Here is a 16,327-nt window from a genome sequence, read left to right on the forward strand (position 1 = left end):
GACAAGCTAAACCAACAATTACTATTTAATATTATTATTACTATTTAACATCATTTATAAGGCTAACATAGGCTAACTTCTGCAAATGAGTTTACAGAAAATCTTTATGCTGTGTTCACGGTTTTGTGCTAATATTAAGAAGGTGGCTTATTAAAGGTCAGACAATAATTGTTTTTTCCCAATTTGTGACTTTTTTGATTACAAATATTGTGTAAAGTTGCTTAAAATTCAAAGTAAGGTCAAAAGGTAATGTCTTAATGTAATGCAACTGATGATTGCTGTTTGTTTAGTACATAATTGAATATGTAGAAATTTGGCAGTTTGTAATCACCCTTATGCAATGGCTGCTTGGTGGAACCGGGGACAGATGAGGGAGGTGCGGATGCAAGCAGATCTCGGAGGAGATTGGCCAAACTTGCTGTGGGGACCTTCCTACTCTAGAGAGGGTTGCCAGGAGTGAAAATGAGCCAATCATTGACGTCACTATCAGAGAAAGGAGCAAATTATAGACTATCACTATCAGAGAAAGGAGCAAATCATAGACCATCACTATCAGAGAAAGGAGCCAATCATGAATCGTCACTAAGTGTGTATATGGCAGGGTGGGAAGCAGAGGCCTATTTAAGCATGGTGTTCATTAGGCTTGGGACCATCATTGCAGCCAGACAAGGATGGGGGATTGCCTGGTCAACTATCTGAACAGAGGACTGGCAAGGATGGATTGACCACCTGATCCTGTCTGTTTCTCGGGGAAACCAAGCAATGAAAGCACAGGGTGAGAAATCACTGGGATAAGTATTATTGAACTGTCTGTAACAGAAATCAAATAATAAAGTGCAATTTTTTTGGGCTAAGTCTGGAGTTTTGGGTCATTGATATCCAGAGTAAATATTTGAACCCAGGTTGTAGGAATAGCCCACAATAAGTGCCCTAGAATTTTCTTGGAGTTGCCCATGCTCCATTATTATAACTTCCAGTGAAGTTATGACAGCAAAGTGGGAGCAGCTCTGAAGACTTTGCCACACAATATTTGCATCTACTTCTACAAAATGATGGTGGAAGTGACAACATTTGTATATTAGCAGAGTTTTCAGATCAATAAAATAATTGAATGAATGATTGTTCAGAAAATGTTAGAAATACTCAGCAGGTCAGGCAACACCTGTGAAAGGTCATAGACCTGAAATGTTGACTTTGTTTGTCTCTCCACAGATGATGCTTGACCTGCTGTGTATTTCCAGTATGTTCTGTTTATTTCTGATTTACAGCATCTGCTGTATTTTGCTTTTATATGACTAATTATTCAGGGTGGAAAACTTAGGCTATGGAAAGGAAGCAAAGAGGATCAGGCCACAATTTGTGAATCCTGATCAAGTATCGAGGTTGAGCTGTGGGACTGGAGAGTAGCAGATACAGTTTCATTGTCCAAGAAAGGGTAAAAGGATAAATCATATAACTATAGATCTGTTTGTCTAACAACAGATGTGGCTAAACCCTTAGAATCCATAACTTCAGTTAAATTAATCAAAGACAGACAACATGGATTTTCTTCGGAAAATTGTGTTTGACAAATGTAATAAGTGTTTTTGGACAAAGTGATGAACTGGATAAAGGGAATACATTATATGTGCTCTATATAGATTATCAGAAGATGCTCAATAAGTATTGTACAAGAAACTAGTTAGAAATTTTAGTTGCATGGTACAAGAGGAAATATAATAGTATAGATAGGAAGTTTTTTTAAAATTCATTTATGGGATGTGGGCATTGCTGGCTAGGCCAGCATTTATTGCCCATACCTAATGGCCCTTGAGAAGGTGGTGGTGAGCTGCCTTCTTGAACCGCTACAGTCCATATGGTGTAGGTACATCCATAGTGCTGTTAGGAAGGGAGTTCCAGGATTTTGACCCAGCGACAATGAAGGAATGGCAATATATTTCCAAGTCAGGATGGAGAGTGACTTGGAGGTGGTGGTGTTCCACAAGTCTGCTGCCCTTGTCCTTCTAGATGGTAGCAGTCGTGGGTTTGGAAGGCGCTGTTGAAGGAGGCATGGAGAGCTCCTGCAATGCATCTTGTAGATAGTACGCACTGCTGCTACTGTGTGTTGGTGACGGAGGGAGCGAATGTTTGTGGATGTGGTGCCAATCAAGCAGGCTGCTTTGTTCCAGATGGTGTCAAGCTTCTTGAATGTTTTTGGAGCTGCACTCACCCAGGCAAGTGGAGAGTATTCCATTATACTCCTGACTTGTGCCTTGTGGATGGTGGATAGGCTTTGGGGAGTTAGGGGGTGGGTTACTTGCTGCAGGATTCCCAGCCTCTGACCTGCTCTTGTGGCCACAGTATTTATATGTCTGGTCCAATTCAGTTTCTGGTCAATGGTAACCCCCAGGATGTTGATTCAGTGGGGGATTCAGTGATGGCAATGCCATTGAACATCAAAGAGCAATGGTTAGATGTTCCCTTGTTGGAGATGATCATTGCCTGGTACTTGTGTGGCGCGAATGTTACTTGCCACTTGTCTGCCCAAGCCTGGATATTGTCCAGGTCTTGCTGCATTTGGACATGGACTACTTCAGTATCTGAGGAGTCACGGATGGTGCGGAATGTTGTGCAATCATCAGTGAGCTTCCCCGCTTCTGACCTTATGATGAAGCAGTTGAAGATGGTTGGGCCTAGGACACTACCCTGAGGAACTCCTGCAGCGATGTCCTGGAACTGAGAGGACTGACCTCCAACAACCAAAACCACAGGTTAGTGGAATGATGGCAGATGCAATTTAATATAAATAAGTAATTAGGTAATACATTTGGGGAAAAAGACAAGGAATGGGAGTATTCACTTGTACATAGGCACTGAAGGGAGTGAGTGAATAGAGAAACTTAGGGAATTGAAATGTACAAATCACTGAAAGTGCAGATAGAAAAAGCCACAAATAAGCTCAACAGAATTTTGGGTTTTATAAGTAGATATGTGGATGAGAGGAGTGAAGAAATAATTATGAATTTATACAAAATATGGGGCAGAATTTTGCCCTGGGTGGGCGTGCTCGGTGGGAGCAGGTGGGTGTGGTCGGGAAGCCCATGATCGGCACCGCACCACGATTTCACGCTGGTGGGCCTGTGCGAGAATGGGGGGGGGGGGGGGCGGAAAGAGTGTGAGTTGGCCAAACGTGAACTTGGCGCATGCACATGAGTGAGCGCGGCATGATCTCCCTGAGGCACGGAGCTGCCGCAAGGAGATGAAGAGATATAAAAAAAATTAAAAATATAAAAATGTAATAAAACATGTCACATGAGCAAGGACATGTTATTAGTTAAAAATTAAAGTTTTTATTTTATTTTTATTTGCTTTTGGAAACCTCATCCCGCCCGTGGATGAGGTTCCCAAAAAAATGCAAAGGCTGCTTGGCCTTTTTGCCTGCCCACCAATGGTTAGGTTGGGTGGCTAGCAAAAACTTTAGGTTAATTGATAACTTAATGGCCTTAACAGGCCTTTTAATTGTCAGCGGGCGCACTACTGGATCTGGTGTACACCTGCCAACTGAACTATCGCGCGACTGCGCGTTGACGTCAGCACGATCGGCCAACATCAACGTGCATCATTTCACGCTCGAGTGAGTCATGTGCACATCCGCCCACCGAGCAAAATTTCTGCCCTTAGGCTCAGCTACAATTACAGTACTATACAATGTTATGCATCTCATTATATAAAGGACACTAAAGCCATAGGCAGCATTCAATGTAGGTTCACCAGGATGATGTCAGGAATAGGACCCTATGATTGTGAGAGGAGAAATAAGAAACTGCGACTCTTTCCATTAAAGCAGAGAAGGCTAAGAGGAGATTCTATGGAGCTTTTCAAAAGTATAAGAGAATTAATAGGAAAGACTATTTAGACTGATTGAAGAGACAACAACATCAGATCATCAGTTTAAAATTATTAGGAGAGTGAGGAGAAGGGTTAGGAGATGTCTGTTTATACAAAGGGTTGTTGGAATGTAGAATGCTTTGCTACTGGGAATGGTTGAAGTGGAAACCATTGTTTCTTTTAAGGAAAAAATGGATAAATATTTGAAGCAGCAAAAGGTACAAGGTTATAGGAAGATTGTGGGATTAGATTCTGACTGCTCTACCAAAGAGCCAGAACAGATATGATAGGCTGTATTACCTCCTCCTTTGCAATAAACCTATATGATTGTAATGCAAGTATATTATATACTTAGCATAATTGCAGAAAATAATATGAATTGTTTAAAGTACTTATTTTCTAAAAAGAATATTGAAATAAAATTCAGACTTGTGCTTTACTTTTGCAAATATTTGAACCACTTGAAATGAATCATCTTGCGAAGTTTCCAACTGACAAAGTGGTAAAATAAAATATAAAGAAAAGAGACAAATTAACAACAAACCTTGAGTTTATGTTCCTTGCGGTTCAGGATGAGTGCAGTAATCTGCTGGTCCATAAAGACAAGTATAGTGACCAGTAAAGCTGGCACAATTGCAATGAGGCACATCCACCATTCATTTCCTCCAAATGGATATACAAACCACTCTCTGTGTGGGTTTGTTGGCTTTAATAAAAAGAATTATATTGATTATATTGCATTTTCTCAAGGTATTAGAAGATATTTATGCTTCATTTATCCTCTGCCCATCCTTCCTCATCTGACCATCTACATAAACCTTTATTCCCTTCTCTTTCATATGTCTATTAGCTTCCTCTTAAACACATGCACATTATTCATGTTAACCATTCCCTACGGTAGTGAGTTCTCACCATTCTTATGATTAAGAAGTTTCTTGTGAATTCTGTATTGGATTTCTTGGCACTAATAAAAAAGGTTTACTTACAGAAAAATATTTTGCTACATTTTCTGAAACTCTGACAGTTCATAAGCTAGTGAACATATGTTTACTGTTTAAATATTAAAAAAACATTAAAATGAAGGGTTGTATGATGGCAGAATTTAATATTGGTCTTGAGTAGTTTATAATCATTGGCTTAAAGAAAAATTGGTTATATTAAAAGTTTCAACAAAGAATTATTGTATTTGGGAAGCGGAAGACCCTGAAGAGCTGTGTAGAGCTGTGCATTCTGGTAACTTTATTCAAAACTCGTGTGGTCATATAGTTCAAAAAGATTTGAGTTTGTAAACAAATGTAAAATGATTTAGCAGTCCCTTTATCAAGGAACCAGTATCCTCTTTAAATTTATTATTGTTGCATGTTGAAGTAATAGCCAAGCCAAAATCCACTAAAGCTCTAATTATGTAAGGATATAGAACTCAAATACCATTGTATGTTCTTCCTACAAATAAAATCTTCCACTGCTGCTTTTCTAGCTGTGTAAGTCATAAATAATTATTAGTTGAGCATTGTGGTGTCAAACCAAGAAACCACTGTCGATGCAATCCTTAAAAACAGACTTTTAAGTATCCTCAAGGGACAGCAATTTGCCACTTTGCCACAACAATGACTGACGGTAGCTCTAATATTTTGCAATCACATCTGAAAAACAAATGAGATTGATTTGTGACTGGAATGTCAAAATGGGAGTTTATTAAATTGGTGTAGTTGGCTTTCTGTAACATAATAAGCTCCTGGGACAGCCAAGTGCAGTTTACCTCACAGTGCTGGCTGGAATCACAAAATCATTACAGCATAGAAGGAGGCCATACAGCCCATCATGTCCACACTGGCTCTCGGAATGAGCAATTCATCTAGTGCCATTCCCCACCTTTCTTCATTTCTGTAGAGTGCTATTATTTTTCAGTGAGATCTTTTATCAGACAAGTTTGCCCAACTATTATTTTACATTTACATTTACCTAACTAAGCCCAAATACAAATATGGCAACGTAATGATACAATGCTATTTCAAGGCTGTAAAAGATAGGTCCCTAGAACATTAATATTAGAGTTCAAAAAGCACCAAATTTGCCCAAATTACATTTTTACTAATACAATCCAGTGAATAATACAACAAATGTAATGTCAGAAACAGATGATGAACAATTACATAACACAATTTCTCTAATAATTGGACAAGTTCTCAGTCTGCACCGAACTGTCTGGAGGAAGTGCACTCGAAACACATCCCACGGACCTGATTTCTATTTATTCAGTGCTTTCTATTGCAGAACAAAATACTACTTTTCGGAAGTCATCACTTGAGAATACAGAATGCAGCAGTGTCGGCAGTGGCGTGTGTAAAATAGAATCCTGTTAAAAATAGTTGTTATAAATAGTTGTTGTACCAAGACTGGACTTCAGACCTTTTTGATGGGGAAATCAGCATGAAAGGAAAGAAAAATCCAATCCCTGCCCTATATGAACCACTCACAATGTAAAAAAGTTTGACTAAATCCCTTTGCTATAAGGGCTGGTGCAAACCACCATTAGCAGGAAGATATTGTCCCAAATCTTCTGGCCTCTGGATGACTGGAGACTAGATGTACGATAGGAGACGCACATCAAGACCCTGCAGAGGTCCTGACGTGCGGACCTATGTGGAATTGCCTAGCAAGTTTAAACTTCCAATGCATAATTCCCCCTCTGCCTAGACCCTCCTCTAATGTCTTCAATTCTGAGCTAGAGATAGTCTTGAGACAGGTCTAGATTGTTACCCAGGAGATGTTACAGTTTAAAACCTGGTCTAACTCCACAACAATCCGACCCCAATCTTCACCTTGACTACCCCCTCCGACACCCCCAATCACCCACACTGACCACTCCACTACACCGCCGACCAGGCCCGACGACTCCCTCGACCTGACTTGATTATCCCCCTGACTCGACCTCACCCGACTAACCCCCTCGACCCAACCCAACTACCCTCTGATTGACCAACTATCCCCTGACCCAACAACCACCCCCCAACCCAACTAAACCCCTCCACCCAACTGCTCTTCCAACCCGACTACCCTCCTGACCTGATCCAAATACCCTCTGGACCCAACCCAACTACCCTCCAACTGATTGAACCACGTCTGACCATCTGATTACCCCCCAACCACCTGACTACCCCGCTGACCCAAACTCAAATACCCCCCAACCACACAACTACCCTGCCAACCACCCCGCCGACCACCCAACTAACCCCCTGACCACCTGATTACCACTCCCCTTGATCTGACTATGCCTCGACCACTCGACTACCCCCATTACCCATCTGCCCGCTGTCTCACCTACTCACATCATAATGTGGAGTATAATGTGGATAAGTGTGAGGTTATCCACTCTAATAGAAGGAATGGAGGTGCAAAGTATTTCTTAATTGGTGAGAGATTAGGAAGTGTTGATGTCCAAAGGAACCTGGGTGTCCTTGTTCATGAGTCACTGAGAGCTAACATGCAGGAGCAGCAAGAAATTAGGAAGGCAGATGGTGTGTATTGCAAGAGGAATTGGGTGCAGATGTAATAGTGTCTTGCTTCAATTGTGTAGAACCTTGGTAAGACCACACCTGGAGTATTGTGTACAGTTTTGGTCTCCTTACCTAAGGAAGGATATACTTGCCATAGAGGGAGTGCAGCGGAGAATCACCAGACCGATTCCTGGGATGGCGGGACTCTCCCATGAGATGGGATTGAGGAGACTGAGCCTGTATTTTCTGGAGTTTAGAAGAATGAGAGGTGATCTCATTGAAACTTATCAAATTCTAAAGGGATTAGACAGGGTAGATGCAGAAAGGATGTTTCCCCTGGCTGGGTGGTCTAGAACCAGGGGATACAATCTCAGAATAAGGGGAAAGCCATTTAGGGCCGGGGTCAGGAGTCATTTCTTCACTCAGAGGGTGGTGAATTTGGAATTCTCTACCCCGGGGGGCTGTGGAAACTCAGTCAGTGAGTATGTTCAATACAGTGATCGATAGATTTCTAAATACTAATAACATAAAGGGATATGGGGATAGCACGGAAAATGGCATTGAAGTAAATTATCAGGCATGATCTAGTTGAATGGTGGAGCAGGTTCAAGGGGTTGAATGGCCTCCTCCTGCTTCTCTGTCTCTACGTACCCGTTCACCTACCTACTAATTCACTGACTCAGCCACTCAGCCACCTACCCACTCAGCCACCTACCCACTCAGCCACCTACCTACCCATTCACTCACATTTATTAAAAGACCATTTCAAAATCTAAATTACCTTTTCTTTACTCCCTCGTCCTTCAATCTCTTTGTTCTATTTTTGTTGATCTCACGCTTTTAACTCCTTCATTTGAATACATATTTTTCTGATTGTTAAATGTCTGGAGTTTTTTTAAAATCATTTTTAAGTATAAGGTTCAGCTGTCTAGGTTGGTTAGAAGGAAAGATGTCTGACTGCTATATATGGAAGTAGGTGAATTAAATTTGTAACTCATTTAAAAATGTATTTGACTTCATGCAGAATATATATTAACTTCAATCACGCAAGCTTCATGATAACCTAGGCCAGAATTTTATACAGCGGTGGTGACGCGAATCCCCTGGCTGATGTTTGGGACCAAGCTACCTCTGCTTTGCCAAGAGGCCCCACAGACTATTGGCTAATTGGCTCAGGGTGACTTCTGCCCCAATTTGGGAGGAAGTCCTGCCTCTGAGAGCTGGCGACCAATGTGGCTGGCAACTCTAGTCTCAGCTGCACCACTGGGAGTGGTGGACACTGCTGGGATGATAGGCAGTCCCCAAAGCAGAAAAGCTATGTTGCTGGAGATCCAGGTAAGTCCAGGGTATTGCAGGGCATGGGAGAGAAAACCAGCAAAGGGGGAAGTATTGTGGCAGGGGTCGCTCTCTGATGGGCACAGGGTGCCTGAACAGGTGGGGACACCCCTCGGTCCACATAAAAACCATCTGTTGCCATATGGCAAGGAAATCTCCCACCACTGATAAAATACCGATGGCAATGGGAGCAGGCCCTTAAATGACCATTAATTGGCCACTTAAGGGACTGATTTAGCCCAAGGGAAGGCAGGTGGGTGGGCCTGATGTCTCCCCACGCTTGTAAAATACCAGCAGATGTGATAGGCGATGGATACGGCACCGCTGCCAAGTCACCCAATTTTATAGCTCCCCTGCCCGCCAGCCCGCTCCCATGTGGGGGGTGGTGCACAACTCTACTTCTTAACTTTGCTATTCATCATCCCTGAATATATGAAAGGGGACAAAATCAAAGCTCCCACTCTGAGTGCTACCCAGTACCTCATACTACAAATCACACATCATAGGTATTAAGAGAGGATATCATCAAGCTCACTTGAAATATTCTTTAAGTAGCCTGCTCACATTCATTGTCTGGGCTCGCCTATAAATGAATGGCCATTGAAGAACTGCTGACACCTCTAAAACCATACTTCAGTGAGTAATGGAGGGGAAGAAAATCTAAAAATAAGTTCAACTGTGACATGATTCAATTAGATCATGTCTGATCATCCACATTCACATAATTTTCTCATGCTAGCCCCATACCCCTTGATGTCATTAATATTTAGAAATCTACCAATGTCTATCGTGAACATACTTAATGACTGCGCTTCCGTAGCCCTCTGGGGTAGAGAATTTGAGAGTTGCAATCTTAAATTATGATTGAAAGAATGAACAATGGTGTAAAGTAGGTTGAAAAAACAAAGTAGCACTTAAAATTATGACATAGGAACCTATGTATATACTTAAATTCGATACCCAAGAAAGAATTCATGGGGCATTAGAATTCTTTCCCAATAAATTATTAATTAAATAATTAGACAATACAGAGAATTACTGTTCATGTTCAGTGACACAAACCTTAAGCTCACTTGGCACAATAAGTTTTGGGGTATCCACACCAACTAGGATATCAACTCCACAGAAGATCAGTATTGACAAGATGATGGAAAAATCACTGATTAGTTTCCTGACCTAAGGAAAAAATCAATAATTGTAAAACAATCAATCAAGCATACTACAGAGCCATTTTAAATTGTTTCATTTGGACCAACTGATCCAATAAAAGCAAACATTATGATAAAGGATATGTGCGAACAAATTACCATTAAGTTAAAAACACAAACGTTATACAAGTGCAACCTATAATTAAAGCTGCAACACCTATTTTTAAAAGGACATTTCCATGGCTGATTTTGCAAAACTGTTATTATTAATGTTAAACAAGAATACCAAAGGTTATTTACAGACAAGGGTACACAGTTTTAAACTGGTAAAAGACAAATTTAAAAATAACGCCTAGAAGTTCTTCTTGATGTAGACAGCGCTTAGCACACGGAATGGACTCCAGGCAGAGAATTAAAAGCAAAAACCTTGGATCTATTTAAGATGCCCTGATGGGAAGACCGTCGGTTTTTTCTGGAAGGATGAGCTCATGTAGGTTGAATACCCTTTCCATCCATATTTATCCTGTGACCTTTCCAATTTGAGACAAAAATGAAAACTACTTTCAATGTGGGAAAACATTTTGTCCCAGGTTTAAGGATATTTAACCCCAAGTCGTTGCTGGGTTCAGCTCCATATGATTATTTCAGTCTGATTTTCAGTCACAAAATCGAGAAAAAAGTAAGTTGCACTTACTTCAAATAATTTTAATACTCTCTCAGAGAAAATATAAAATATATCCAAACACAATGACAACATAAATCTCTGCTGTGTATTTGCTATTGCTGAGGTATAAAAGGAGGCTTTTGCCTCCTTTCACATTCCTGGGCCAGTTCTTGTTTCAAAATCATCTCAACATCATACCAAAGCCAGAGAAACTAACTTCACGGGCAAGGAGAGTCCCAGCACCAGGAGGCACATCTTGCAGGTAATGAGCCCAGAGCAATTCTATCCTGATCTGACATTCACACACACTCCAGTTTCCAGCAGGAATTATGGAAAGTGTTCAAGAGTGATTTTCCCTTCCCCTCAGTGAGCTTGGAAACTCTCACAATCTATCATCATCCAAGTAGGGTGGGATGCCAAAATGAATTCATCAAAGTTGTTTCCAAATACATAGATTTTACAGCCCGCCAGCAATGAATTCAACTGGGTTCTGCTGATAACTCATTGAGTTTATTCAGTAAGTAGCAGAGTCATATAGACCAGGAAGGTTTGATCACCAGTTAACTGGACCTCAATATTTAAGCCCTGTCCCCATTATAGGTGGTCATGGGGGCAGGGAAGTTAAACATTAAAAAAGGGGGAACAAATTCCCAACCTACCAAATAGATGATAAAAACAAAAAAACTGCGGATGCTGGAAATCCAAAACAAAAACAAAAACAGAATTACCTGGAAAAACTCAGCAGGTCTGGCAGCATCGGCAGAGAAGAAAAGAGTTGACGTTTCGAGTCCTCATGACCCTTCGACAGAACTTGAGTTCGAGTCCAAGAAAGAGTTGAAATATAAGCTGGTTTAAGGTGTGTGTGTGGGGGGGCGGAGAGAGAGAGAGAGAGAAGTGGAGTGGGGGTGTGGTTGTAGGGACAAACAAGCAGATCATCAAAAGATGTCAACAACAATAGAACAAAAGAACACATAGGTGTTAAAGTTAAAGTTGGTGATATTATCTAAACGAATGTGCTAATTAAGAATGGATGGCAGGGCACTCAAGGTATAGCTCTAGTGGGGGTGGGGAGAGCATAAAAGATTTAAAAAATTTTTTTTAAAAAGTAATGGAAATGGGTGGGAAAAGGAAAACCTATATAATTTATTATTAAAATAAATTATATAGATTTTCCTTTTCCCACCTATTTCCATTATTTAAAAAAATAATTTTAAATCTTTTATGCTCTCCCCACCCCCACTAGAGCTATACCTTGAGTGCCCTGCCATCCATTCTTAATTAGCACATTCGTTTAGATAATATCGCCAACTTTAACTTTAACACTGATGTGTTCTTTTGTTCTATTGTTGTTGACATCTTTTGATGATCTGCTTCTATCACTGCTTGTTTGTCCCTACAACCACACCCCCACTCCACTTCTCTCTCTCTCTCTCTCTCTCTCCGCCCCCCCACACACACACCTTAAACCAGCTTATATTTCAACTCTTTCTTGGACTCGAACTCAAGTTCTGTCGAAGGGTCATGAGGACTCGAAACGTCAACTCTTTTCTTCTCCGCCGATGCTGCCAGACCTGCTGAGTTTTTCCAGGTAATTCTGTTTTTGTTTTTGTACCAAATAGATGAGTTGCCATTTTAACAGCCGCAGGCAATGAGGTGTGCAAGTGTTCCATCTTCATGAGGCTGGACATTACCATGTTTAAATCAGGCTTACACAATGCAATTATGAATCTGATTTAAAACTAACTACTGCCAATCGGGTTTCCTAGCATCAGGGAAACCTGGCAACAAAATAAACAGCTGCTGTCTCCAGAACACAAGTGCTTTTTACAGCACGACTTTGTGGCCAGGAGGAGCAGGAATGCTTCCTCCAAACCCTTATGGAAGCATTTGGTATCACTTCTGCCGATTATGTCTGTCCAGCTGCAATCACAGACCTCTGCCCCTACCACCCCTACCCTGGTTTGCAGCCTGCGTTTTAATCTGATCAGTCCCCTCACCTCCAATCCCAATATGTTGCCTGCCCTGCAATCCGACAGGACATTCCCCACCTTCAATCGTGATTTAAAGTCTGGGATCTCTGGGATCAGTTTCCAAAGCGGCATGGTTGCGGCTTTCTGCCCCGGGTTTTCCCATCCAGCAGCTGGTCAGCTTATCAAATCTGTCCGGCTGCCAGGCAGAAAATTAGAAAAAAAGATAAAAAGTTTTGCCCTTAAATTCACCAGGATCTCCATGTCTCTGGCCTGGACAGATTTCCCCTGTACTAACGAGCTCCCCTGCACCCAATCTATAAATATCGGGAATATTTTTACTTAGTTCTGTTGAAGGGTCATTCGGATTCAAAACGTTAACTGTATTCCTCTATGCAGATGCTGCCAGACCTGCTGAGTTTTACCAGGTATTTTTGTTTTTATTTTGGTTTCCAGCATCCGCAGTTTTTTGCTTTTATAAGTATCGGGACCCTGATCACAGCTGGAGGAAAAGAGGTGGTAGCAGTGCTGCAATTACTTTCAAAAGAAAGGAAACCAGTGTTCCTGTTCCAGGTCACTTTGCAGAGACCCCTGCTGGAAGTGAACATGTGTGGATCTCAGACGAACATCTGAGCAGACTGCTGATACTCAACATCAAAGTTCATAGGCATAAGAATAAACGCAAGAGGCACATAACAGGAGGGCAGAAATTATTTTATACAGTTTTATGAGGTTGTAGAATTCATTTCCAGGATTATTGTTAGAGAGTCACTATGGGATGAATTTGAATCCAAGTGCTTGGCAGGTGCATGGATATAAGTACTGTGCAAAGATTTACTGCATCATTCCTGCATGATTACCACCCACTGTTATTTTAACTGACACATTAATTAAGCTCCCACCTAAAATAAAGAAGCAAATCAGAGTTCTCTCATGTCATTAGGAACTCAATGACAATTAAGTGATTTACCTATTGCAGATGCCCTGTTCAGTAAAACCTGGCAGGGAAACAAAGCCCTCTAAGATAAGTCAGAAACTTACCTTAGCGCGGTCAAGAGGAGCAGGAGTGCTCTTCTGGGTTCTGTAAGCAAAATCTGGGCCTTTGGTACCCTGGGCTTCCAATAGCCTTCCCATTTTCTGTTTTGTTGTATTATCTGTAAATATCTGTAAATAGCTAGGAACTACTTAGCTAGGGACTAATGTGTTATGTGTAAGTGTTCCAGGGGGGCACTTGAGATTGAAGTGATGTGTACATAACTAATTCAACCTGGTTCTTCTTTTGAACAAGCCAGCATGGTAAAATTAAACATAAAGTGTTTCTGATCTTTACAAACTTCAAGGATGATTATTAACAACATCAGGGAACCAAAAGACAACAAGAAAAAATAGCACAGGCAAAACAACCAAATTTTCCCCATCCCCACCTTATTGCTGGTATGCAGTCTCCATGATTTTGATCTGCCCAAACCAGCCAACTGCCTCTTTTCGCCTATTTCCGACAGACAGTTGGCCAATATAATGCAAATAAGACCTCTCAGGATGGCCATCTTTCAGATGAGAAGTTAAACTGAAGCCCCATCAACTCTCTCAGGTGGAATTAAAAGATCCTGTGGCACTATTTTGAAAAAGAGTAGAAAAGTTCTCCCCAAGATCTTGGCTAACTGTAATTTGCTATCACTATTGAAGTCTTTTGCCTTATGGCAAGAAATCTACTCCGTCCAAATGTATTAAAGAATTTTATCTTGGATGAGGGAATATCTCCACCTATTTATCAAATTTCATTCATAGATACTGAGATCACATCAGGAGGTTTTTAGATATCCAGAACCAGATATTAGACTTAATTCAACTGCCCTGATTTTAGCTCCCTCTATGGAAGCCAGGGGGAAACATAAAATGAAGCCAGTGACTTACCTCGTCTGATCCAGCTTTCCCATTCTGTCACAATCTTAACCTGCTCTTTTGAGCAGAACATGAAGAACATGACACCCACAGGAAAGCAACAGGATCCTTTTTTAAAAATATGTGGATTGGGTCCAAAGATCTCTTCAGGACCTGATCTGCTATTTTAATTGAAGATTTGAGTCAGGGCTGCCCAGCAGGTAGGTTTTAAAATTTTATTTTAGGTTTCTTTGTAGATGAAGAGGGGCAGAAGTGCTTCACTCTGCTGTCCCCAATCACATTCAGGACGCACCCCCACCCCCCCCACCCCCACCCTGGTGACTGCTGGGAATAGTTCCCACGGGTCCCGGGCTGCCTCCTGCTGCTGCCAAATTCCCCTCTCTTACTTGCAGGCCAGATAGTGGATCTGGCTGAGTTCAGGTAGAACTCTGAAAAATTTTATGTAGATGTAGCTCAGCCATTAAGATTGGCCTGGCCTACATGTCCCAGCCTCCACAGATACACTGCCTCCTTCGAGCACACACTATATGCCCCTCCGCCCCACTTAAATCACGGCCAATGACTTTTGCTTTCTCTCTCCCAACCAACTGGTCTTGATGAAACATGAACTTCGTTACCCAGAATCTCTGTGTCTTCATTGCTAATATTAGCTTTTTAACAGTCAAGTGACTGGTCTTTGGGTATTTTTAGTTTCAGAACTGCCTAGAGGCATATTGATTTCAATAACGTCCAACATGCTTGTTCTCGCCCAGTTGTAGTGGCTTTTAAAGTGGGTCCAGTGGATCATTTGCTTGGCAATTTCTTTTGGTTCTCATTTTATCTCAGCAAGTTGAAATGTTATCACAAATCATTTGACGAAATAATGTTTTGCGAAGCTCCATAAGCTTGTCTCATCGTAAACAGGCTCACAATAAAACTTAGTTAGAAATCAAAGGACTTTGAAAATTAGGCTCATTACTACTTTCTGCAGTGAGAAAATCCACTACTAAAATAAAAACAACAAATTATACTTACTGCAGCTGGGAAGTATCTGCTTGTTTTAAAGTTCTTTAGCGACATAGAACAAACAAATGTACCAAAGAAAAGAATAAAGGAAATGAGTGCGATGTCTGGAATATAATCACAGGTTTTGCCCACAAGCTGTCCTCCAAACTTCAAACAGTCTCTCTTTGTAAGTGAAGACCAGCTGACAGATTCCATATTGGACTAAAATGAAAACACAGTTAAACAGGATTACAAAAACCTCGTGCAAATCTTTGGATATTTATCAAAAATCTATAAATTGTAAAAGTTAGAGATATTTTTAATTGTCAAAAAACCCTGTGTTATATGATTGCACTTAAAAATCAGAAGACATTGTGCATGATATATTTCTTTCTCAGGTGCTGGCAAACTGCATTATCCTGAACTGGAAATATGACAAAGCTCTCAAAAACATCACAACTGGAATTCTACTGAAGACTCGGTGAGTAAATGCAGCAACCAATGTGATACAGATGGTCCCAGATTTGATTTAAGGTCAGTACTGAGTTCACCAATCTCATTTGCGGTTACTTTAATGATGCTAGAAGTGGTTTAATTGTCTTTTGGTTCAGAGAGAAATATCATCTGCGATTCCTCCCTCTGATTTTTGTTCAGTGACATCTAATGGGAAGTGCATGTGGTGACATATGATCAGAGCAGTCTCAGACTCAGTTATGTTGCTGCCTTTTGTTCAATAATAACCAGCTAACATTTCAGGCAACCTATCCCAAAGAGCAGAACCTTGCCATCCTGCTCAGGCTCTATTCCTGCACACTGCTCCTTTAACTGGATTCTATTTTAGGCAGGAGCCTTGTTAATCATGTAAATTGATTTCCATGACATAATTAGAACCCCAACAACATTTTAACTACCAACTTACTTGAGTGCCCACTGCATCTGCCTCTCTTATTAAATCCCTGTTTT

The 16,327-nt window shown here is 41.0% G+C and overlaps 1 protein-coding gene across 1 annotated transcript in view; it reads right to left on the bottom strand.

Annotated features, from left to right (window-relative positions):
- The window catches only part of LOC121281433 (electrogenic sodium bicarbonate cotransporter 1-like), a 95,401-nt gene that overhangs the window by 29,904 nt on the left and 49,170 nt on the right, over window positions 1–16,327 (bottom strand). The window contains exons 18-20 of the mRNA XM_041194377.1: window positions 15,395–15,586; window positions 9,762–9,875; window positions 4,412–4,573 (exon numbers count right to left, since the gene is read on the bottom strand). Coding sequence (XP_041050311.1) covers window positions 4,412–4,573; window positions 9,762–9,875; window positions 15,395–15,586 — 468 coding nt within the window. The remainder of the gene's footprint in view (window positions 1–4,411; window positions 4,574–9,761; window positions 9,876–15,394; window positions 15,587–16,327) is intronic.

This window comes from Carcharodon carcharias, chromosome 8, assembly GCF_017639515.1.
Source record: "Carcharodon carcharias isolate sCarCar2 chromosome 8, sCarCar2.pri, whole genome shotgun sequence".
Classification (NCBI taxonomy): Eukaryota; Metazoa; Chordata; class Chondrichthyes; order Lamniformes; family Lamnidae; genus Carcharodon; species Carcharodon carcharias.